Source organism: Vanessa tameamea, chromosome 26 (assembly GCF_037043105.1).
Source record: "Vanessa tameamea isolate UH-Manoa-2023 chromosome 26, ilVanTame1 primary haplotype, whole genome shotgun sequence".
NCBI lineage: Eukaryota > Metazoa > Arthropoda > Insecta > Lepidoptera > Nymphalidae > Vanessa > Vanessa tameamea.
Window position 1 is genome coordinate 8,031,615 of NC_087334.1, and position 23,976 is coordinate 8,055,590.

At 32.7% G+C, this 23,976-nt stretch overlaps 1 protein-coding gene across 1 annotated transcript in view; it reads right to left on the reverse strand.

The window, feature by feature from the left end:
- The window catches only part of LOC113398503 (talin-1-like), a 51,591-nt gene extending 28,025 nt beyond the window's left edge, over positions 1-23,566 (reverse strand). The window contains exons 1-44 of the mRNA XM_064219193.1: positions 23,454-23,566; positions 22,013-22,149; positions 21,605-21,754; positions 21,214-21,317; positions 20,954-21,089; positions 20,339-20,530; positions 18,982-19,063; positions 17,926-18,094; positions 17,441-17,613; positions 16,436-16,591; positions 15,365-15,450; positions 13,240-13,325; positions 12,164-12,263; positions 11,578-11,655; positions 11,010-11,128; positions 10,150-10,266; positions 9,509-9,631; positions 9,263-9,377; positions 9,107-9,184; positions 8,757-8,878; positions 8,523-8,636; positions 8,014-8,175; positions 7,640-7,853; positions 7,334-7,476; positions 6,857-6,965; positions 6,586-6,663; positions 6,371-6,492; positions 6,197-6,289; positions 5,960-6,118; positions 5,664-5,877; positions 5,272-5,414; positions 4,936-5,041; positions 4,630-4,707; positions 4,376-4,497; positions 4,210-4,302; positions 3,834-3,992; positions 3,526-3,739; positions 3,216-3,367; positions 2,976-3,084; positions 2,444-2,521; positions 1,907-2,022; positions 1,178-1,270; positions 884-1,042; positions 368-578 (exon numbers count right to left, since the gene is read on the reverse strand). Of these exons, the coding sequence (XP_064075263.1) occupies positions 368-578; positions 884-1,042; positions 1,178-1,270; positions 1,907-2,022; positions 2,444-2,521; positions 2,976-3,084; positions 3,216-3,367; positions 3,526-3,739; positions 3,834-3,992; positions 4,210-4,302; positions 4,376-4,497; positions 4,630-4,707; positions 4,936-5,041; positions 5,272-5,414; positions 5,664-5,877; positions 5,960-6,118; positions 6,197-6,289; positions 6,371-6,492; positions 6,586-6,663; positions 6,857-6,965; positions 7,334-7,476; positions 7,640-7,853; positions 8,014-8,175; positions 8,523-8,636; positions 8,757-8,878; positions 9,107-9,184; positions 9,263-9,377; positions 9,509-9,631; positions 10,150-10,266; positions 11,010-11,128; positions 11,578-11,655; positions 12,164-12,263; positions 13,240-13,325; positions 15,365-15,450; positions 16,436-16,591; positions 17,441-17,613; positions 17,926-18,094; positions 18,982-19,063; positions 20,339-20,530; positions 20,954-21,089; positions 21,214-21,317; positions 21,605-21,754; positions 22,013-22,149; positions 23,454-23,551 (5,662 nt within the window). The 5' untranslated portion in view covers positions 23,552-23,566. The remainder of the gene's footprint in view (positions 1-367; positions 579-883; positions 1,043-1,177; positions 1,271-1,906; positions 2,023-2,443; positions 2,522-2,975; positions 3,085-3,215; positions 3,368-3,525; positions 3,740-3,833; positions 3,993-4,209; positions 4,303-4,375; positions 4,498-4,629; positions 4,708-4,935; positions 5,042-5,271; positions 5,415-5,663; positions 5,878-5,959; positions 6,119-6,196; positions 6,290-6,370; positions 6,493-6,585; positions 6,664-6,856; positions 6,966-7,333; positions 7,477-7,639; positions 7,854-8,013; positions 8,176-8,522; positions 8,637-8,756; positions 8,879-9,106; positions 9,185-9,262; positions 9,378-9,508; positions 9,632-10,149; positions 10,267-11,009; positions 11,129-11,577; positions 11,656-12,163; positions 12,264-13,239; positions 13,326-15,364; positions 15,451-16,435; positions 16,592-17,440; positions 17,614-17,925; positions 18,095-18,981; positions 19,064-20,338; positions 20,531-20,953; positions 21,090-21,213; positions 21,318-21,604; positions 21,755-22,012; positions 22,150-23,453) is intronic.
- Between the last annotated feature and the right edge of the window lie 410 nt (positions 23,567-23,976).

A 23,976-nucleotide genomic window follows, 5' to 3' on the forward strand; every position in this document is an offset into this window, starting at 1 on the left:
CTTTAGTCAAACAGAACATTTAGGTTTTGTTACTTAACGATATTTTATTTTTAATTGGGCTATGAAACTTATGAATACTTTGATGCAAATCAAAGTGCATTTTAATTAAAATATTTAATACAAGTTATGTCAATTATAACTCGCTGGTTGTTCTAAAGGCTATGTTAAAAAACAGCAGAGATCTTGGTTTAAAATCTTGGGCTGAGTAAATTTCATTGAGTTTTTCTGTGAATAAATTCCCTATAAAATTATATAGTTAGGAAGTTGATAAATACACTTTCGAAGGATATTATCGACTGCATAGCTAGTCTTTGTTTGACTGTTATAGGATGTGTAAAATTATATGACGTTATTGATTTTAGCATACCGGTTTCCTGACAAACTGCTCTCAACTTGTCTAGTGTATTTTGAACTATGTTGAGATTCTGATCAAGTTGGTCCCCAATTGGACGATGTTTAGGTGTTTGCACGAGAGGTTTCCAAGTTTTCTTTAGATCTTCAGCCAGTTTTGAGACCTGGTCGACCGATGATAGTAATGCCGCTTGGCAGTGTTCATCGCTGATATTTGGTGATGTTATCTGAAAATAAATTGAATAAACCAACTTGTTCGGTAGTAGGGCAGCAAGCTTATAGAGCTGCAGATATCGACTACACAAAGCAATCCAGGGATGCGCCAGTGCTATTGGATTTCTCTGATACCTATTTCTCAGTGTTAGCTTAGAGTTTGAAAGCTGACAGTGCACATTCCTATGCCACCAAAAACATCAGAAATTAGCATTTTTATACATAACAATATTTTTTAAATCATTTGGAATATCGATATCTGTCATTTATATTGTAGAAAGTTTATTAGAGCTTATAACGGATCTAGATAGTAAAATACCTCAGCAATTTTCAGCAGCATCTGTGCAGAATCAACAACGCTCACTCCAGCTTTGTCAAGTTTCTCGCCGTCATCACCATCAACTCCCTCGGCTAGTTGATACACATTTGACAACAACAAAGACATCTGTTCCACTGCGTCTCTGGATAAATCTAGAATCTGTTGAATGATCGACGCGGTTTCAACGTGCCTTCATAAGATTTCTAAGTTATTGTGTAGCGGTTGCTACATTATATCTAATCAGGTTAAATAAATGATTTTTTAGGAGGTTAAGAGTCATCTTTATTATCTTACCTGGTTTTCTTTCCTTTGATTATTACGTGGGTTAAAAACGTATGACAATTTACTAACGGAGTTAGCAAATTTAGATGCTGATTGTTTTAATTCCTAAAAATCAAAACGAAAGGATTAACAAACAGTACAGCTTTATATGGTATAGGTAGGCTAACGTGCAAATGGGTTACATCAAGTGGCCATCACTGAACATCGATGTCCATAGATTCGCCAAATTTGGAAACTATGATGTTATGTCCCTTGTATCTGTATAAACCGGCTCCCTCACTGTTCAAACCGAAACACAACAATAGCAAGTTTTGCTATTTGACGGAATTAAATCTGATAAGTGGGTGGTACCTACCCATACGGGCATAGTATAAAAATAATGTATTTCGGAGTCGGTTTTTAATAAAACCAAAAGTATCAAAATGTAAATGACAGATAGCCGAATGGATTATAAACCCATGGTAGCCCAAACTTCACGTTAATGTATTTTAAGAACGAAAGAGTTTGTTATAGCATAATGCTTTAAAACTGTTCATTCATTTGTTATAATAAAAATAATGTTCTTCTGTCGTCTTCTGTAATCTGAACAGTGATTGGTCCGTGGCAGCCGATGGCGCAAAAGGCGACCTATGAACTTTTGAATTAAAACCAAACGTTAATGAACTATGTCTTGGACCAGCTTTCGAAATTATAAGCAAATTATACGAGAAAATTTATCCAATTATGTCAAGTTTTACTTACCTGCGGATTATCAACATTATCGCAAATCTCACTAGTTGTGTCAACAATAGATTTGAGATTATCCGTTATGTTCTTCCAAGATTTGTCATCCACGCTACTTTGAAGGGGCTTTACATCTATGGAACAAAACACATTTTTCAAATACTTGATTTTGGATAACCAAAATAAGAAACATTTGATACATGTGCTTGGTGTCTAAAATTCATGTACCTACTGATTCGATCAAAATACGTTGATTGAATTCCTGTCTGCTTCGTATTGAAACAGTCCTTATGGAGCTTACTCCATCAGAAGTTAGCTCCAGTACATCATTAAGAGAAATGGCCTTTGCCCAACAGAGAGACATTAACAATCTATTACTTAATTTTATTTTGTCATCGCGCGTATTATACTTTTACAAATTTATACTTACATAAATACAGCGAGCTTTCCAAAATAACGTTATTAAACGTTAGAAGTATACCATATCGTAAAGATTTTTCAAACGAAGTCACCCAAAAAACATTACAACAATGAATTTACATAAAACCACCATACCTTTTATAATATCAGGAGTAAGACTTGAAATGGTGTTGATTGCTCTTATAGCTTCATCATAGTCAGGTCTTTCACGATCTAGGAAACGGATACAATTAGCAGAAGGATAGTTAATGATAATATAAACGACATTTACAAATGACGATTAAAAGAAAAAAGTTCAACAGCGGGCTATTTGAATTTGGTTATTTAACTGTCAAAATACGGGCTTGCATGATTGCAACTGTTTTTATCAGTGAGTTATGTTTTATGTATTTACGGTTCTCCTCCGCTTTTTTACACGACTTCAAAAAAAGAAGGAGATTATCGATTCTATTGTACTTTTATTGTTTCTTACTTCAGAAGTCCGTCATTTATGAACCGATTTGGAAAATATTTTTTTTATTTTGAAGGACATAATTTCCGTTCCATTGCAATTTGAAGAAAAAATATAAATATGTAATATTTTTGCTTTATATCTGATATTTCTTCAAATATCAAATGTTTTGAATTATGTAAGCTCTATTGTCCTATTTTAAGAAATAAGTTTTACCTGAAGTAGCTTGAAGCAGAGTTGCGATAGCAGCATTCAATTTCGCTAACTTTTGAGATATTAAATTATTAGTTGCTAGAATGTTATTCTTCTTAATATCGTTTTCATGCTGAAAGTTTGAAGATAGTACTTTAGTTTCACATAGAATAAACCTATACAAGTTATGTGACAATTACATAAAATAAAGTCAATTTCACATGAAGTTCTTACAAAAGTATCAAAAACAAAATATTTAATTACCATTTTATTTAATGGTACATCTGCATTTTTGATTTCTTGCGCTGAATCCACCATAGCTGATTTGGCAGCTTTTAATGTTCTGGTAAAATGGATTCGAGCCTTGTCTTCGTTGTCTCTTGATTCATCCTCAGTAGCATCACCTTCATCTTTTTCTAATAAAATATAGTTACTTTATTAATCTTTATCATCATCAATGGACCTTTTATTACGAATTTAAAAAGTTTAATATGCAAAAACACAAAATGAAATATATGTTCCAATAAAATCATTTGTTATACGCATTATTGGTAGCTATCAAACAATGTCTTACCATTGGCAACTTGACAGGCTTTTCTCAGTTTATCTAAAGCTTTATTTAATTCTTTTAGACCATGATTTAGCAGCTCTCCAGATTTATGATATGTAGGTGCTTGGATTAAAGGCTTCCACGATTGTTCCATAGTTCTTGCACGATCAGAAAGACAGTCTATCGCTGATAGTAATACTGCTTGACAACAAGCGTCCTGTATACTTGGTGCTGTTATCTATAAGATTTAATAGGTATATTATTTACGAAGTTATTTTTAACAAATTAAAGTTGTGTTTAATATATTTTTAGATCTGTAGTTGCAGTGTTACCTCAGCAGTCTTTAGCAATTGCTGTGCAGCATCAACGACTTGCACTCCAGCTGTGTCTAGTATGGTGCCTTCATCTCCACCAACACTGTTTGCGAGCTGATCTACTTTGGCCAGCAGCTGAGAAGCTTGATCGACAGCAGATCTCGATAAGTTTAAAACCTACGAAAAATAAAAACCAAGCTTACTATGATAATCGAATACAAAGTTACCTATACCATAATTAGGTTAAGTGTAAATGAGTCTGTTCACCGTGAAATTGGCACTGAGATACGCAGGCTAAGTCAAGGTCTAATTTTTTTGTAATAAAAAATCATTTTTCCTGTTTTAAAAATTTACGCGTCTCTTCGTAGAAGGTATATTTAATATGTACACTTACATCGGCTTCTTTCTTTGCATTACGACGTGGATTGAATATGAATGTTAATTTTCCAGAAGAATTTGCAATTTTGGATGCGGCCTCATTCAGCTCCTGAAGAATTTAAAATAATTAGTGTCACTTTGTTTTTTACCATATTTTCTTCCATATAAATAAATTAACTTACACCAATATTACAGTCTTCAGCGCTACCGCAAATACCTCGTGTCGCTTCAAGCATATCTTTCAAATTTTCTGTTATTTCTTGCCAGGAATTATCATCAACATTGCCGTGGAGTGCTTTTGTATCTAGAATAGAAAATTTCATATACAATCGTGATAATACTGTTTGAATATATTTATTTATACTATTTAAAAATTAAGTGTAGTTATTATAAATACTTTTATAAATATATTTATTTTATAATAATTATCGATTACCATTGATGATGTGTGGAGTAAGCTGACAAATTGTATTAACGGCTGTTCCTGCAGTATGGTAATCAGGATTGTCTGCATCTATAAAGTAAGCGAGTTATTTTGTAACATTTGAATTCAATATATTTACCTAATAAATTATATGATAGCTATATTGTACGTTTTATTCCAATTAAAAAGTCTATTGATTAGATAGTCTTATTGAGTTATTCATTATATGCTTTAGAATGACCATTGATGTGATTATTATATTCTTTCCCTGAGTTTTTAAATCATTCCTCTTTTGAATTAGTTGAATCTTAAACTTACCAGAAGTCGCTTGGACTAAGGAGGCAATAGCAGCATTCAATTGCGCCATCTTTTCAGATAAAAGTCGTCGTGCATTAGGATTTCTTGCTAAGGGACTTTTATTTGCCTATTTAAAAAGTAAATAAAAATATTTAGTTAAATATGTTTTTAGCATATCAATGCGAAATATCAAATTTATTAGTTACAAGACTTCCATCGAACATGTTTTTTTTTTTAAATTATTATTTGATATTTTTAAAAATCTTCTTGCACGACTTAAAATTTCATGTGCAAAATTAAAATAAAAAGAGTTTTGCTACCTTAACTATACTGAGTTGTATGCGCTAAATAGCTTACCAATGGTGTTTTTAATATTTCCTGTATTTCTTTATCCGCATCCATCAAAGCAGTCTTAGCTGCTGATGTTGGAACGATGAATTTAAGTCGTTCTTTTTGCTGTTCCTCGGAGTCCCAAACCTTAGGAACATCATAATCTTGCCCTAGAATTATATCAATTTTAATGTGTTGTATTATTTTATTCAGCGTAACATAAAAATGTAATGTAAATGTGGGCAAAATTTTGAACTGATATAATATTATTATTTTGAGCGATATCAAAACTTACATTTTTCTCTTAATTTATTGTTGCTTTTTAAGGTTTTTTTAGTATTATTATATCACAGTTGATTATACTTTTAATCAATTAAAAATTATTTATAAAATATTCTTTGTATTAGAATCTGTCTCACCTTCATAAGCTTGACAAGTTTCTTTTAATTTATCAATGGTTACATTTACTTGTTTGAGACCCTGGGTAATTAGTTCTCCAGATGGACGATGTAGAGGAGATTGGATTATAGGCTTCCAAGATTTTTCCAAATGACTAACACGATCGGACAGACGATCTATTGCCGATAGTAATACTGCTTGACAACGAGCGTCATCCATACTTTGTGCTGTTATCTAGTAGATTTAAAAAGAAACATTAAACTTAATAATTATTAGTTGGCTTTCCTAAATCATATCATTCGTCTGTCATTGTTACCTCTGCAGTCTTCAGTAATTGCTGTGCAGCATCAACTAATTGCACCCTAGCTGTATCTAGCGTGGTACCCTCATCTCCACCAACTCTCTTTGCGAGCTGATCCACATTGGCTAGTAATTTAGAAGTTTGGTCCACAGCAGATCTCGACAGTTGTAGAACCTATTATGCATTAGTCGAACTTTACGTATTTTTATAATTTGTACATCTACTAGTTGTGGTCATAAATTGTATACTTACGTCACCTTCTTTCTTTGCATTACGCCGAGGATTAAATATGAAGGTTAATTTACCAGAAGAATTTGCAATTTTGGATGCAGCCTCATTCAACTCCTGAAGAAATTAAATTATAAAGGTCAATTTCTTATTTACATTTTTTTTTTCATTTCATGTTAAATGTTTAAATTGACTTACCCCAATATTACAGTCTTCAGCGCTACCACAAAGACCACGTATTGCTTCAAGCATATCTTTCAGATTTTCTGTTATTTCTGGCCAGGAATTGTCGTCGATATTACCATGTAATGCTTTTGTTTCTAAAATTGATTTAATTATGTTTAGAAGTATATTTCAATAATAAAAATTAAATTGTAAACCATTATTAACTTGACTATGGATATGCTTATTACCATTGATGATGTTTGGAGTAAGATGACAAATAGTATTGATTGCTGTTCCTGCAGTATCATAGTCAGGTCTTCTTACATCTGTTGAGTAATCGTATTTATTTGTTATATCATTTTAATTCAATTTACTTGTAATTTCATATTTTAGACCTTACATCTTTCACCATAGATGGTGTTTCTAATTAAATATAAGTTAAGGATCTATACACTATCTTATTTTAATTTGTTAATCGTTGTGATTCTTTTGCTTTTAAATTCCATCTTTTAATCTTACCAGAAGTAGCCTGAAGTAGAGATGCGATTGCTGCATTCAACTGTGCCATTTTTTCAGATAAGAGACGTCGAGCATCAGGGTTTTTAGTTTTAGTTGTATCACTGGGTTCCTGTAAGAAACATATTCAGTATAAGTTTGATTAAAATTGTACACATCGACCGTTAAGGTAATACAGTAATGCAACTAAAATTCCATTAAGCAAAACTGTGGTCGTTATTTTAACCAAATCGAGTTAAAAAGTGAAAATTTGTAAATCTCCGTTAATTCTTTTTACTGTAAATGCTAAGAGGACTTTCTCTCGGGATGAGAATTAATGTTGAATCTTTAAAAACGCAATATTATTATTTTTATTTACACTATAATTATCTTGATATAATAGCTAGTTTGTTGCACTAATCTTGTTACAATGAGTTTTAAGCGGAATACGTGAATATATTTTATTAATATTAATTTTTATGAATTTAATTTTAAGCTTACTGTTAGCATTTTGATCATCTCATTTAATTCTTTATCTGCATCTTCCAAACCATTTTTAGCTGCGGATGACGTCACAACGAATTGTAGTCGTTGATTTTGTTGTAGGTCTGATTCCTCAGCGTCAGGTACATCATTGTTTTTCACTAAAATGAAATAATTGAGTTTTTCTCTTAATTTGGATGTAATAGAAACATTTCCAACTTTTTATGCTATAAGTTCATAAATCATAGCCTGATTTATACTAACTACTTCTAAATAAGGAGTTTAGTTAAAAAAAATAGTTTAAATATCTAAAAAAATTATTACCATTTAAGTTAGCATAGGCACCCTTCAGTTTATCTAGAGCCTTAGCAAGATCGAAAACTCGATCAGCTAATTGTTTAGCAAAACCGTGCCTGCCTGGCTTATCCACTAATGGTTTGTATGTTAAGGCTAGATTCTGAGCTGATGATGAAAGATTCTCGGCTGCTGCTGTTAAAGCACTCTGGCAGTGAGGCTCGTGGATTGTAGGAGCAGTAAGCTATACGTTAGAAAGTTTAAGAACTGGTTAAATACATCATATTTAATGTTAACAACATTCGTTTTAAATTCTATTTAATTTCTTTAAAATAATATATCTTTAAAATAGCGATAAATTCTAAATGATTGAAATAAAACAATATTCCAATATTTAAACAAACCTTGGCACATGCTAAGAGACCTTGAGTAGCATCAGCGCACTTCACTCCTGCAGCATCTAAATTCTCCGAATGAGGGTCGTTAGATTCTAGATTATTCAATTCATCAGCCTCCATGAGAAGCAGGGATACTTTCTCTCCGACTTCCTTAGCTATTGCCATAATCTAAATCATGGTAAAAATATAATTACATTTGTATTAAAAACATTTTACACAAAAATCTCATTTTGTAATATTAAAATAACCGCTTTTTACTAAATGCATATGTATCTATACACGGTACATATAAAAATAACATTTTTTTTCAATTTTTGTCGGTCTGTTTGTCTGTCTGTTTGTTCCGGCTAATCTCTGGAACGGCTGAACCGGTTTTGACGCGAATTTCACTGGAAGAAAACTAATGTAATAAGGAGTAACTTAGGCTACAACAATAAGTTTTTGTGAAATTCAAACGCGCACAAAGTCGCGGGCACAGCTAGTATATTATAAATTATTGATTTTACGTAATTTACCTGGTTTTCAAGGTCCAAAGTGCCATTAGCATCTGGCGTATGATCTGGTCGTTTAAATGTAAAAATAAGTTTTTTGGACACATCTGCGTAATTGTTACCCACATCGTGCATTTTCTATAAACAAAAATTTTATTATATTATAATGTCTTTGAAATAAGAAAAATAAATGAGGTCGTGAAAACTATAATTTTAAAATTTGTTTAGCACTAAAAAACCGTAAAATAATATACGTACATTAACGTCATTTGACCCAGTAAGCATGCACATATTTCGTGCACCATCTAATAGTTGTATTATTTGATCTCTGAGTTTTTTATTTCCACTTTCATTTCCAACAGACAAAAGAGATTTCGAATCTGCAATTTAATTAGTCATTTTAATTTTATTAGCAATTAAAACCTCCTTGCAAGACTTTGGTGGCAGTTGATGCCATATGTAATTCGCAAAAGTTAAAAACATAAAGAGAAATTAGAGAATACGCGATGATAGCAATCTCTCAACATATAAGAATTGTATGATATAATTAAATGATATATCAAACAAGTAGTCAAGCATACTACTTGTTGATAAGACTGTCACGACACCTTTGACGAAGTCCGGTACTAGCTCATGGATTGTTTTCATAGAATTCACAGCCATTTCATAGTCAATATTTTTCGGATCTGTAATAAATACATGCATATTTAAATTGTCTTGATTATATATAATAGTCTTAGTTTGCATTGTTTTAAATATCTCACCAGCATGAGCGTTAAGAAGCAATGCTATAGCTGCATTTAATTTGCCCATTTTGTCAACAGTTTTGACTTCTAATCTTTTCTGTTCTTCATCGGTGAGTGGAGGACCATTGTATTCCTAAAATAATATTATCATTGTGTGTGAAATATAAGTTGATTGTATTTAATTATAGTGCCAATCTCGTATGTACAACCTGTATTCTTATTGAACTATTTGATTTTATATAGATTTGTTTCAAGTGTACTAACCTCATCTAATTCAACTTTAGCATGTTCAACAGCTTGGCATGCGTTATCAGCAGCAGTTATAAAGGAGGCACGTCGAAGAGAGGCTTCAGTCTTCTCGTCTAAGATGAAACTATTACGGGAACGCTATCAAATATATAATACATTTTAGCAATTATTTTTTTTGGTATATAACAAATAAATTAAGTATTTTTTTATGCACATCATAATTTATTATTTCTTTATCTTTGGCTTTAATCACTGTTTTCTTTTTTCCAAGATACAAGATAATTATTGTTTCCAATGTTAAGAATCCTCAATACAGAAAAATTTCGAAGTATTCCCATGCTTAAAGAGTTGTCTCGAAGATACATCTATTCTTGACTAGATTGCTTTCATACACCTTCCTTTGTTTGTATAAAGTATGTTATGGAGTTTATTCAATGCTTCATAATCATGATATATGGAAGAAATTTATTCTACATCAGCAAATTTTCTCAGGATATTTTTATTTTACTAAAGACGACGATTATTATTATTAAAATCACAAATTTAGGGCTGCTTACTCCGATTGTTCTATTAAGATTTTTGTATTCGAACCATTTCGGTTTTCCTTGCTTATGTGTATATAATTGTTTAATATATTGTCTACAATTATATCTTACCCTGAGCAATTGACTGCGTCTTTTACTTTTTGGATCCAAAGAGAAGAACATCTGTGTTGATAAATCAGCAATTTTTCTTGCAGAATCTTGAGCCGTCATTAGATTGTCTGGATCGCTCTACAATTAAATAAATTATGTATTTTATTGATTTAGATTTTTTATTTTATTGTTTTTCAAGAAAATAAAAACATTACTTTAGGATGATTTTATAAGATATTACATATGCAAAAGTTTGGATGGATGTTTGTTGATCACATCCGAACGCTAGATCAGATCTGAATAAAATTTGGCACAGAGATAGACTATAGTTTGGAATAACACATAGGTTACTTATGATCCTGGAAAAATGTACCTAACACTCAAGTATTTTACACAAATGTATAAGACACATGTACATTTTCCTCGCCTCGGACAGAAACTAGTTATTTTATAAAAGATGAAACAAAATTTATGAAAAAATCAAAATCAAAATATACTTTATTCAAGTAGGCTTGTACTTTTACTTTTTAACACTTTTGAATCGTCATTTAACAAAATATAATAAGTGAAGCTACCACCGGTTCGGAATGTAGATTCTACCGAGAGAGCCGGCAAGAAACTCAGTAACAACAAGTATCAACTCCACGTTTTTTATCATTTGTATAATCTTGTATTGAATAATATGCCTTCTTTACCAATGTATTTTTTACAAATGATTTGAATTTTGAAACGGCAAAGTTAAAAATGTCTGCGGAATTTTATTATAGAAATGGAGTATATATACGGATACAGTACGTATATATTCAATATGATAAGTCATAAACATCCTATAATTTCAGAAGTATTCATAAAATATATACGTATAAAAGTAGTAAACTTACAAGGTCACTTTTCATCGTCGTAGAGACCAAAGTATTGATATATGCACATAGTTCGTCTAATTCTTCTAGAAGTTTCTTTGACTGGTCTCCTTTTAAATTGGCTGCTGTTTCATTTGCACCTGAAAATACATTTTTAGCATTTGCTCGTAACTTTAATTTAACTATCGTTGGTTTCTCCTTTACATTCAACTGATTAGAAGCTTCAATGGCTTCAAGGGATGGGTTTTGGGATACAAATTCCATTTCTTCAGGGTGTTTGTTCTATATTTCTAGTAAAAGTTTAACATTGAAAATAATAAAAAAAAATATTCTTAAAGTTTAGATATACAGATACATACAGATACATTTAAATATATATTTAACAGTGAGGTTGTCATTGCTAATATTATAAATTCGACGGAAGTATTTATATCCGTGTATTTGTTATCTCCACACGACTATACTAATTAAATTATGGACTATGATAAAATCGGACATAGAGGCAGTCGGAATTTATAGAAGCCCAAGAAAACTCGCCCACAAATAGAGATTTATGTTAATATAAATAAAATGACACGAAATAAGTTACCTTTTAATATGCCCGGTAAGTTTTCTTTGAAGCCGTTTACGATGTTTCTAACTTCCGCAATGTTCTCCTTGGTTGGATCTATCAAATGAAAGTTTGTTACGCTTTTTCTTATAAACTCTGGCGGTTGGTTAAAAGAAAGAGAATAAAATGTGTTTAACTAAGAAGATGGCATTGTCTAACTAATAATACCATAAATAACGTTCATAATAAAATCAGTCTTGTAAATTTTATGTTTCAAAAAACAAAAACTCTTAGTCTTATGTTTGCTAATGTTCAGTAAACCGTTAGGTTTAATTGGTATTGCAAGTGTTCTGTTTGGTGTGAGCGCTTTGTGCAAGGCCGTCTAGGTAGGTACCACCTACACATCAGATATTCTACTGTCAAACAGCAGTACGCGGTGTTGTTGTGTTCCGGTTCGAAGGATGAGTGAGCCAGTGTAATTAAAAAAACACAAAAAAAAAAACAAAAAATACTATTTATCCAATCATCAAAGAGTTTCTTAAGATTGAAATCAGTCTACTATCAGGTGTAACAAAAACTGAAATCTATAACTTCAGTTAGTTAATTAGATTTAAAAATATGTTACCTGAGAGCAGAACAACAGTCCTAACCGACTCAGAGTTAAGTCGATTGAGTTTCTTATCAAAATCATGAACTTTACTGTTCGACCTCTTGAGTTCACCTCTCTGAAAAAGTAAATTTGTTTTATTAATTAGTTTAGTATCTCCATCAATGACCATAGATACTGTAAGACATTTCTTAGACTGTTTTGTGTCATTAATTTAAACTGGCTTACTGGGTATGTCATGAGTTAGTTCTACCTAATCAGATACAAGGTACAAAGCCAAATAAATACCTGACGCAGGTATATAAATCTTATAATTATACTATTTTTCTATATGTGTGAGTTGTGTAACGACTAGTCATCATTGCTTTTACATCAATAACTGTCCATTTTCGAGTTTCGAGTCGTTAAAGTCGTTATATGTACGTCATGCAATTTCTGTACTAACGAAACGCTTTTAAATTACGCACCGTAGACTTTCCGTAAGCAAAACAAATTATTTCTTGAATATAATATTTATAATAACCAGATATATATAATAACCAGATAATTCGCACGTAGGTCTCACTCTAAGATCGCTTTTTCAATTCTTTGCGTGAACTATATCTGATTGAACTATATCTGATTGAATTGAATGAACTATATCTCCTATATCAGTCAGGGATATCAATATGACTTGCTGTTAAATCTTTTAGAACGTGCTCTGAACTATTGAAAATACTTAAGGTCCAAGAGTTTTAACTGCCAATATAATAATATTTATTTCACAAAAATACAAAGTCATGTTAGTTAAATACAATTATATGTATGTATGTAATATATTCTGCCTGGAAGTCAACAAGTATTAGATCCATGCTTTTTTATCATCTTTTATTATTCAATAAAAGATTAAAATCTTGTATTGAATAATATGCCTGCGGAATTTTATTATAGAAACAAATTCCTTGCCCCAAGATGGATTTAATGATTTTGCGGAGTCGGACACTTGTCAAAATAATCTTATCTTTACGTCTCGTGCACATACAATGATTATCAATGATTCTATCAAAGTGATCAATGTTACTTTGAATATATATGTATAATACAAATATACGTACCAGTGCTTGCTGACTTCTGTCTCCTTGTCTGGATGTTATCACCTCATGCACTGTCACTATTTTAGTTCCCATTTGTGACTGTTGCCCTGTAATAGAAGCAAGTAAATTTTTATTTTTTTAAACTTTATATAACTTCGCAGTCAGGCAATTGGCACTCCTGATGGTATGTAGCCACATTGGCACTGTAAGAATTAGTTCCCATCGTTGGTGGCGCCTTGGCAATGCAAGGAATTGTTCTAATTTGCCATCAGGCGGCCCAATTGCCAGTCCGCTTATCAATAGGTAAAACAAAAACTCAAGGTATCAAGTAAACTTTGAAAATAAATTCGCCGAGTTTCTTTCACCAGTTTTTTTTGTAGATTTGTTTTATAACTTACAGTAAGTAAGTGTAAGTGATTCTTATATTAAATAACGAGATTTTATTTATTTATTCAAATACTTTATTGACCACCACAAAGTTAATGGGACAAAAGGTGGACTTAATGCTTGAAGGCATTCTCTGCCAGTCAACCTTTAGGTCAAACAGAAAACCAAGACGGCGGTTATTAAAAATGAATTAACAATATATGCACATACTTATATAAAACTACATAAAAAACATGTACATACATATCCATATAGTATATACAAAATAAATATAGATCTATACTGTCTATCGTAAGAACATATATATAATATAACAATAGTTAATTTAATAATAATAACAGAAATCATAAGAGCTAGGGGCTTTCTGACAACATGTGCTCACGTAGACGAGTTTTAAAAGTAAATTTAGAGGTAGCTTTCCTAATATGTTCGAGTACTTTGTTCCATAATCGGACAGCTCGAACGGAGTAGGAATTAGAGACGAAACCGGAAGTGTGAGTAGGGACAGAGAGAAGGTAAGAATCCTTAGAACGTAGTTGACGATTGTGGTTATCACAAAGAAATTTGAATTTGCCTTTCAAATAATCGGGAGAGAGAGGATCAAAAAGAATAGAGAAAAGAGATGAAAGTAATCGGAAGTCTCTACGTTGTCGAATTGTAAACCATTTTAGTTTATCACGATACTGAGAGATATGGTCGAACTTACGAAGACAGAAAATGAAACGCAAAGAGTTATTTAAGAGACGATCAAGTTTATCCAGTTGATTTTCGTTGAGATCGTAATAACATACGTCTGCATAATCAATTATGGGAAAGACCAAAGCGTGCACAAGTATAATCTTAGTCTTGATGGGAAGGAAATTTCGAAGTCGATTCAGACACCTTAACGTGGCTGTAACTGAGCGACTAATATCAGAGATATGCACAAACCAACTGATTGTGGAATCAATATGAAGACCAAGGTCTTTTACATGATTGCGGTAAGGAATATTGATGTCATTGAACAAAACAGGCCGTAAAGATGTTAAGCTCAGATTGGTGATAAGGCGAGAGCTCCCAATAACGATTGCCTGACATTTTGATGGATTTACCTTCATTCCGAATTTTTGAGGCCAAGTATTTACACTAGCTAGGTTATTATTAATAGTTGCAACAGCATCATTTATGTCATCCAACTTGGTTTGATAGTAGAGCTGCAAGTCGTCGGCGTAAAAATGATAAGAACAGTTGATGTAAGTTGTGAGGAGATTTATAAACAGAGAAAAAATAAGAGGAGATAAAATGCCACCTTGTGGTACGCCAGTATAAAGGTCAAACCAATCGGAAAGCGATTGATCCGATCTAACTGCTTGCTGGCGGCCGCGAAGATATGATAAGAACCACTCCAAAACTAATGGCGAAAACTTGAGATGCTCGAGTATAGCAAGGACAATATCATGATCAACCATGTTAAAAGCATTAGAGAAGTCGATTAAGACTAAAATAGTGACCATTCTATTCTCCATATCATTCCGAACATCCTCCGTGACCTTCAGAAGATCCGTAGTAGTACTATGACCGGACCGAAAACCCGACTGAAATGAACTAAGGATATTGTTACTATAAACGAAGGAGGTCACTTGTTTGTAAACTGTATGTTAAAGAATTTTGGACATAAAGGGCAGGATCGAGATAGGTCTATAATCAGTGAATTGGCTAGGGTTAGATACTTTAATTTAATTTGAATTCTAAATAATAAAGATATAGAAACCATTATTACCTTGATCAACGGATATTATTTGACTCGGACCGATAAGCGAGTGTGTTTGTACTTTAGATGCGACCACATTTTGTGTCAATGTTCCTCTGAAAATTACAGAAAATTTTAATGCTTAGTGGATTAACGGCGACGTTGCTCCACCAGTATCGGAGGAATAAAAAAAAGAAATAAAGGAAGATTATCGTCGTTAGTTTTTATACGAACAAACATAAGGTTCAAATGTATATAATATAAAACTTACTAGACTTAAGCTACAACGAAATAGAAAGTTTATTATAACGAGTTTCTTAACTCTCTCTCACACACACACACACACACACCGGCATATTACTCTTAGGTTTGGTCTAACTTTTTTCTATTGTTCTAAAAGATTGTACATACATTTAATTGTTTTGTAATGGAAGAGCGGGCCATCCTAACACAAGTCCTAGTCCTTATTAGTAACTCACTAGGTTTTGGTTCCTAACCTGTTATAGGTTAAGTATTGTATGTAACACAATAAACATATTTTTTAAACAGCCTTATAAACACAATAAAATTTTTATCAAGTTACGTTGTAGCTTCACTTTATTACCTAAAAAAAGCAAACTCATCATATTCTGATTATTCTGTGATTATAATTGAATATATAAATTGTCTCATTATTTTATGCATGTTTATAAATATATTTTCATTCTCAGCTACAGAAGACATTCTCAGTCTAGCTAACTGCGCTAGAAATGTTATTATGCTTAAGCGTATACGCATAATCATTTGGAATGGCAATCCGAAACTATTGGAGGAAGTTCAGACACAGGATGAGTTTTTCATGCCTCAAAGGCATTAAGATATAGTAAGCATTCCTCAAGTGTATACGCATGAATTGGAGTTACTCCACTACAATCTATTTGTATTTGTGATTCACCGGAACACACAGACGGACAAACAAAAATTTGAAGAAATCTTATTTTGGTATATATACCGTATATACATACATATGCATTTAGTAAAACGCGGTTATTATAATATTACAAACAGACACTCCAATTTTATTATATGTATAGATAAATAGAATTAAGGAGAATTACTTACCGAGAACTTTCAACCATTTCCTCACAAATCACCTCGCCCTCAGTGTGAGTGACGTTGTATGGTGCAGCCAGTCTCTTCCGAATTATATCGATGTAGCCTTGAAGAATATCTCTTATTCTAAAGGCCTCATTAGTTTTCACTGCGTATTCCTTTTCACTGTTGATTTAATAAAATAAATATTTTAAATCTTGAACAATTTCGACCACGTAGCCTATTCGTACCGAAAATAGGCAAGTAGGATACTACTGCCGTTCCCTCATGTAATTCATGACTTGGTACAGAGTAGCATAAACGGAGAGTTTTCAGAAGCTTTTCCAAGTTCCAAACTGCTACTTAAAATGTTTGGCAGAAAAGGGTTATAAACTTCTTATTGGCCTGACCAGGGATTTGAATCCAGGGCTTCAGGATCTTCTGTTATATAGCCTAGTTTGATGATTTTTGCAATATTTAATTATAAAATATACAATTCAATTTGAATGTTTCCCATTGAGCTTTTTAAATTCACTTTTCATTTGAAAAAAACAGCTGAGATGGCCTAGTGGTTAGAACGCGTACCTATTAACCGATGATTGTAGGTTCAAACCCAGGCAAGCACCACTGAATTTTCATGTGCTTAATTTGTGTTTATACTTCATCTTGTGTTCGGCGGTGAAGGAAAACATTGTGAGGAAACCTGAATGTGTCATGCCACATGATTATCCACTAACCCACATTGGAGCAGCGTGGTGGAATAAGCTTCAAACCTTCTCCTCAAACAGAGAGGAGGCCTTAGCCTAGCAGTGAGAAATTTACATGCTGTTACTTACTAAAAAGACACAACAAAGTTGAAAAGGTACCTTAAGTACCACTAAGTTTTGCAAGTACTTATTGCTTGCGAACAGACATTCCTTCTAGAAAATTTGTAAGACGTATTTTACTAACCCAATGGTAAAATTCAGAGGGTTTGCCATTTTGAAAGGGTGCATAAATATTTGGAACGTATAAAATTGTAAATTTGAAACGTACCTGTAGTCTCCAAAATTTAACGTGAATGATTCACTTCCAGCTCGGTAACTCTTGACTTGAGTGAGAGGCCACACCTGCAGGATCTCTTTTGTCTCCTCGTCTAGTCGCAGGATTGATTCTGAATTGATCCCTAGTAACCTCGGTACAAGCTTCTTTTTGGTTTTTTGTTTTTCCTTGAACAATCAAAAAAATTTTAAGGAGGTGGTCGATGAAATGGGCGTCCTGGTGGTAAGTGATACACCCTGATATAGACATTGGTGCTACAAAAATTTTTAACCATTCCTTACATCTCCAAAGCGCTACCAACCTTGGGAACTCTTTTGTTATATCCTTTTAGTTATTGTAGTACATTAGCTCACCTTATCAAATCACCTATTAGCTTAATAATACGAAGAATTTCTGCTTGGTATTAGGTAAGTAAGTCTTTCAAATTTGCGATAGTTTTATTGAGTTCTTATAAAACAATAAGTGCAATTTTCTACTACCTTAACGAGGAAGAAAGTGACGCCATACGTCGGCAACTCTCTCGCGGTCTTCGTATACATATGTTTCGCTTCTATCTGGCTGAGACCTTGATGTTTTCGGTGCTCCTTGATGATCTTCTTCTCAATACCCCATGAAGATTCGTATTGCTCTGGGAGGAATTCTTTCAAGCTGGAATTTATCATTTGTTTTTAAAATATTTATCATGTTAGTCGTAACACTGAAAAATTGAATAAATAAATTAAAATTTAAAAAAAAATTAAGCCGACTTCTATATTTTCTTACGAGTAATTTACCTACATATATCTCTGAAACTACTGGACCGATTTTAATGAAACCACACTACACTGTTACCTAAGTTGAAGTGTACTTATCTTATATTAATAAAGATCATCTCGATATGACTTTTAGTTTTCGAGAAATTCGTGGACAAACATACATACAAACATACACTCACAAAATTTAGTACACGTGCTTGGAAGCCTAAATGGATCATCATACTCAAATATAATTAAATTCTAACAATGTTACAGACATACACGTCGAAATGACAACCTCCTTTTTTGAAGTCGGTTACAAAACAATGAACACATAAAACACTTTTTCTGGAAAACCGTTAACCTATGGAATTTATTTAAGCTTATCAAAATGTTAGCTTATATTGGAAATGTATTCCTTCTTGACCTGGGACATAAAACCTAGTTTGAATTATAGTCAATAAACTGTTATTATTTTGGATTTTTTCAAATATTTTCGGTTTTAGTGGGATTTATTTACAACTAATTTAGGAATTAGATTTTATTGGTATTTATATATTTTGGCATTAGTATTGGTTGAATCCGTGTACATGTATAGATCCAAGTGTTCACTTGATCTGTGTCAGCTGATCCATAAATGTATATCCTGTCTTAAGGACAAACAACGAGAACCACACTGATCACTGATAGCTATCAAGGTCTGAACTAAATATAACTTGAAAATACTATTTAGTTTAGTTTTAATTTTTAAAAATGTTGATGTCGGTTCTTTCTGTCGTATCTTTATAAAAATAAACTTACTTTTCAATGAAACCCGGCTTGTGTTTGTCTTCTTGAAAATCTCCGTACTGGACCTGACATTGTATCCCAGCGAATTCAGCCGCTGCAAAACAATCATTTGTTGATGATCATGTATGTGGGCACCTAGGCCAATTCTGGCTTACGAGGCCTTTCCAAAGAGACTACAGAGAGAGCTAGTTTATAGTATTGTGCATAAGTAAATGCGTTAGTTAGTTATTCTTTTAAATCTTTTCTACAAGTCTTGATTTCTATAATTAAGTAATTCACTTTTTTTTATGGCATTGGTTGGCGGACGAGCATATGGGCCACCTGATGGTATGGATGGTGATGTAAGAAATATTAACCATCCCTTACATCACCTATGCGCCATCAACCTTGGGAACTAAGATGTTATGTCCCTTATGCCTGTGATTACACTGGCTCACTCACCCTTCGGATCGGATCGGGATCGAATCGGAACACAACAATACAGAGTACAATTATTTGGCTAGAATATCTGATGAGTGGGTGGTACCTACCCAGACGGGCTTGCACAAAGCCCTACCACCAAGTAAAATTATCAGACTAGTCGTATGTGGTTAGGACTTTGTATGGGGCTAGGACATGTTATGGTTTTTAAGCCATGCAGGTTTCATCACGATACTTACCTTACATACGATACTTACCTTCACCATCGAGCTCGAGGTGAATTATAAAGACAAATTAAGCATATGGAAATTCAGTGTAGCTTGCCAGGATTTGAAACCACAAGCATCAGTTAAGATGCTCGCTTTCTAACCATTGGGCCATCTCGTCAAAAGGAGAGATGGTCTTAACCCAGTGCACTTACAAGCGGATACTTGACTTTTTATTTTGAAAGTCGTTTTAAAAAACGCTGTATATAATATTTTGGTTACGTTATTTAGACTCATTTTAGACAATACAAAAATGCTAATTATGTTTATTTATATAATGACATCATAAAAGGAAATAAACCAAATTATTTAATAGGTGTTTTCCTTGTATCGTTACTGATGTAATTTGTTTGTTTAAATTAAACACGCATCATAATTTATAAATGGATACGAACTTGACATAATTGGGGGTCATAGTATATTTTACTACCAAGTAACAATACTTAGTATTATTATGAACCGGTTCCAAAGTTAAGAGAACAAGTTTAACAACAGGCACAAACAAGATCTTAGATTCCAAAGATGATGGCGCATTGACGAAGTAAAATAAAGTTAATATTTGTTACAGTACTAATGTTTATAGGTGGTGGTGATCACTTATCATCAGGTGACCCATTTGCCTGTCTGCCTACCAAGATGGAAAAAAAGCAAGTATGATTTGGTATTACTTTATTTTTTCTCACCTTTATCTTCAGTGACAACATGTCTGCAATCGAGGATTGCGTCACGGGTCTGCACGTAGAGAAGATTCAACTGAACCGGATCCCTGGAGTCTACGTTGCGGTCTGAGTAGAAGAGGCGGCGTTTGAAGAGTAAGGTCTCCTTTGGGTCTACTTGAGATTCGCGTAAGGTTTTATGCTGGTCCAGCCATTCCACTAAAAATACAAAATAGAATAAACTATTAGTCAGTTTTAGAATTTTCGGTTGCTAATAATTTTAAATCTATAGCACTAAGTCTAACCACACTGTACGGTGGACTTCTAGTGACAGTGATAATTGTAATTAACTCTGTATCTTGAACTTTTAAAGGAATTTATGTAGTCATTGAACTATTTTTTATATAATTTATTAACACGGCTGTTAGCTTTAACAGCGTCACCAGCTAAGAAGACGAGTGTTTGACTCCGACATGAAATAAAGACGCTCAGCCAACTTTAGGGGCTGGCGTGATGCAAACCTAAGTTAAATTAAAAGTACATCATCTATTTTTAAAATGTTTTCATTGACAATTTCGAGCGATTCTTTAAGAAATCGTCTGATTTGTGGTTTTGTTTACTCGTTGATCTTAATTTATGTACCGTTATCATCCGTTTTCAATTTTTTGCTAAGCTGTTCCAATTTCGCGTCTTTTTCCCTCTGAATGGTCTTCTTTTTCAAGGTTAAAGTGCCAGTTGAAAATTTTGATTCTTCTTTCGGCTCAGATTCTTCGCGGCACTAGAATTTTATTCAGTAATTTTTGTTAGATATTTAATAATACATAAAATACTAAAATCAATCGATATTTATGATTTGTATTCTCTTGTTTAATTGATTATATTTAATTTCAATTAATTCTCACCAAACCGTATTCCTCGTTGTTAGGGATGCCGATCCTATCACAGATATGGACCATTATGTCTTGTATACTTTTTGATTCATCAACTTGAAGCGTCTTAACTGAACCTGTTTGAAATAAAATAAAAAGATTTAGTTGTTTCATGAAAGATCTTCTTACGTAAAGGATTCATTCCTAAATATTTTTAATAGTTATATAATATTTGATAATTTACGTATTACGTATACGTATTCATGGTTCGGTACGTATAGGCAATACTAAACTAAGCAACAACGGTGAAATTTTTGGATGAACTCCAGGCATAATTGTCATTCTAAATTTGAATATGAGTAGAAATAAGTTTAGATATATCTGAAATTGAATCCAGAATGTAGAAGCTATGTTTAATACTCACCATCTAACATTCGCAGTCTGAGATTTCGTATCTTTATTAAATAAAATAGAGAATCTCCATCTCGCAGCATATAGTATTCCAGCGTTCTGTCACCTTCCAACCAGATACCGGAGCGTTCATCATCAGCCGACGTTAGAAAGAAACCATATTCTGTTGGAGAATGTAATATGTTCGTGTAAATTGAAAATCGGGTATTCTAACCTAAATTATTTTACAAAATAACGTCACTAGACATTTATCTGTTCTAAGGTTACCTAGGAGAGATTGCTCATCTACTTAGGTAGTTGAAGGGGTGATGATTGGCATAAGTGCCAATCAATACCCCAATCAGCTAGTTCAATATATATTTAATGATCCTTATGATTTAATTTAAAAATAGAATTAATATTTTGCTTATAACAGTCTAACCTTTATCGGGATCTATGGTGATTATTTTCTCACGAACGATCTGGTGAGCATGTTGCACTTTGGTGGTGGTGTCGAACATCAGAGTCCTGGTGACAGCACCATCGTCCAAAACTATTTTGAGCGAGATTGGTGCCATGCTGTAAAATTAGATTTTATGATTATTTTTAAATTCCAAGACGTCCGTTTTTCATTCCTTTTACGAACATTAAAATATTTCTGCAATGTATAGTATCCCTATGCGTATAGTTTATATGTATAGTATCTTTGGTAAAAAATATTCCTGCTAATTGATTTTCTGTCACAGTGGCAATTCTCAATTGATACAATCTTGTAAGAGTGCTCAAATTTGATCTAAAAGGCAAAGATAAATGTGTTCAATCTTTTTTTGCTTCTCTGTGTGTCAACCGATTTTGACGAGCGCTCAAAGATATTTTGAGTCATAAGTATTGACGGGCTGTAGTGCATTCAAATATTAGTGTTAATAAAAAATGTTCGAGACGTACGAAATCATAATTCCTCACATTTACAATAATGATTATGGTGATTGAGTGGGTGATCTCTAGTGTATATTAATGCATAATTACAGACATGAATTACAAGTATCTTTTCGATATATGTATTAACAACGCATTCAAAAGTACTTTATATATGTATAAACTAGTAAAATCTTATTAAATCAAACTCGAAAATTCTTGGTAATATTACAGTATTGTCATATTTGAGGAAAAAGTAAAAATATCACATCAATTTTATTTAATCAATAAAACCGCCACTTTATTTACCTTAAGTGCAATAAAAAAAAATGTTATTTTAATAAAACCAAAAATAAATAAATACTACTTTACAAATAATTCGTTATCTTTGTCACACACGCGATGATTAAATGCGAAGAAAAGAGATGGCCTATGTATGATACGTTTGCTTATTTTAAAATTCTTGCGTGTTGACTAACGGATTTACACTTAAGTGTTTCGCGGTATTAAGTTAAATGTGATCCATCTATTCGTCATTTGAAGGAAGAAGACAGTATTGTTTAAATGAATTTAAGATGTAACTGGAGCCTTGGAGTTGTACTGAACCCATCTTAAAAATAATCATCAAACTAAAATGCAATCCGATACGGATTGAGGTCAGGCTCAGAGGTCAAATATTAATTATGGACGGGCATCGAACTAATGGCCTTTAGTGCATCTATTTCTGCTCTTACATACTATGTATTGAATCGATTTCCAATGAATAGATTCAGAAGTAATATATTTTTACTATTGGTAGACATTTCTATCACACAGTACAGACAATAATTTAACCGATCAAATCACACAGATTACGATAAACGTATTCATATTTTAAGTGTCAATGTGATTGAGATCACTAAAAAGCTTTCAAATTCTGCAATTTATTCTAAATACAAAATAAAATTCACTAATTTAAAATATCCTACCTTATTATCCGTAGTATTCCTCTGAACTGATGCACTACTAATGTACGGTTTGTCCTGTTTGTGTGAACGTGACTCACTTTGCGGTTCGATACGAACATTATCTTCCTGAGTTTATTAACATTTATATTGCAGATTCATGTTCTGAGCTTGATTTGTTGAACGTTGTGATGTATAAATAAAGCCACTTTTATTTATGAGCGATATTGCTTTGGGTTAACATGATACGAGAAGGTCGGAATTTGAACGCATCTTTGTGTAAAGTTTTTGTGAAATGCATGTGCCGTAAAAGTCACGAACGATTTCGTTTTTTTAGTAAGAGGAAAGAAGATGGTTTTTATTTAGGAACAATAAAGTGTTCAACTAATTAAAATATTAATTAAATATTCATCATCATCAGCCCATATTCGTCCACTGCTGGACATAGGCCTGTCCAAATGCACGCCTTATAGGTTATTAACTTAACCGCGGCTTAAGCCAAGCGAATTTTAGACGTCATAGCACATAAACCTTGTCCCCGTATTTT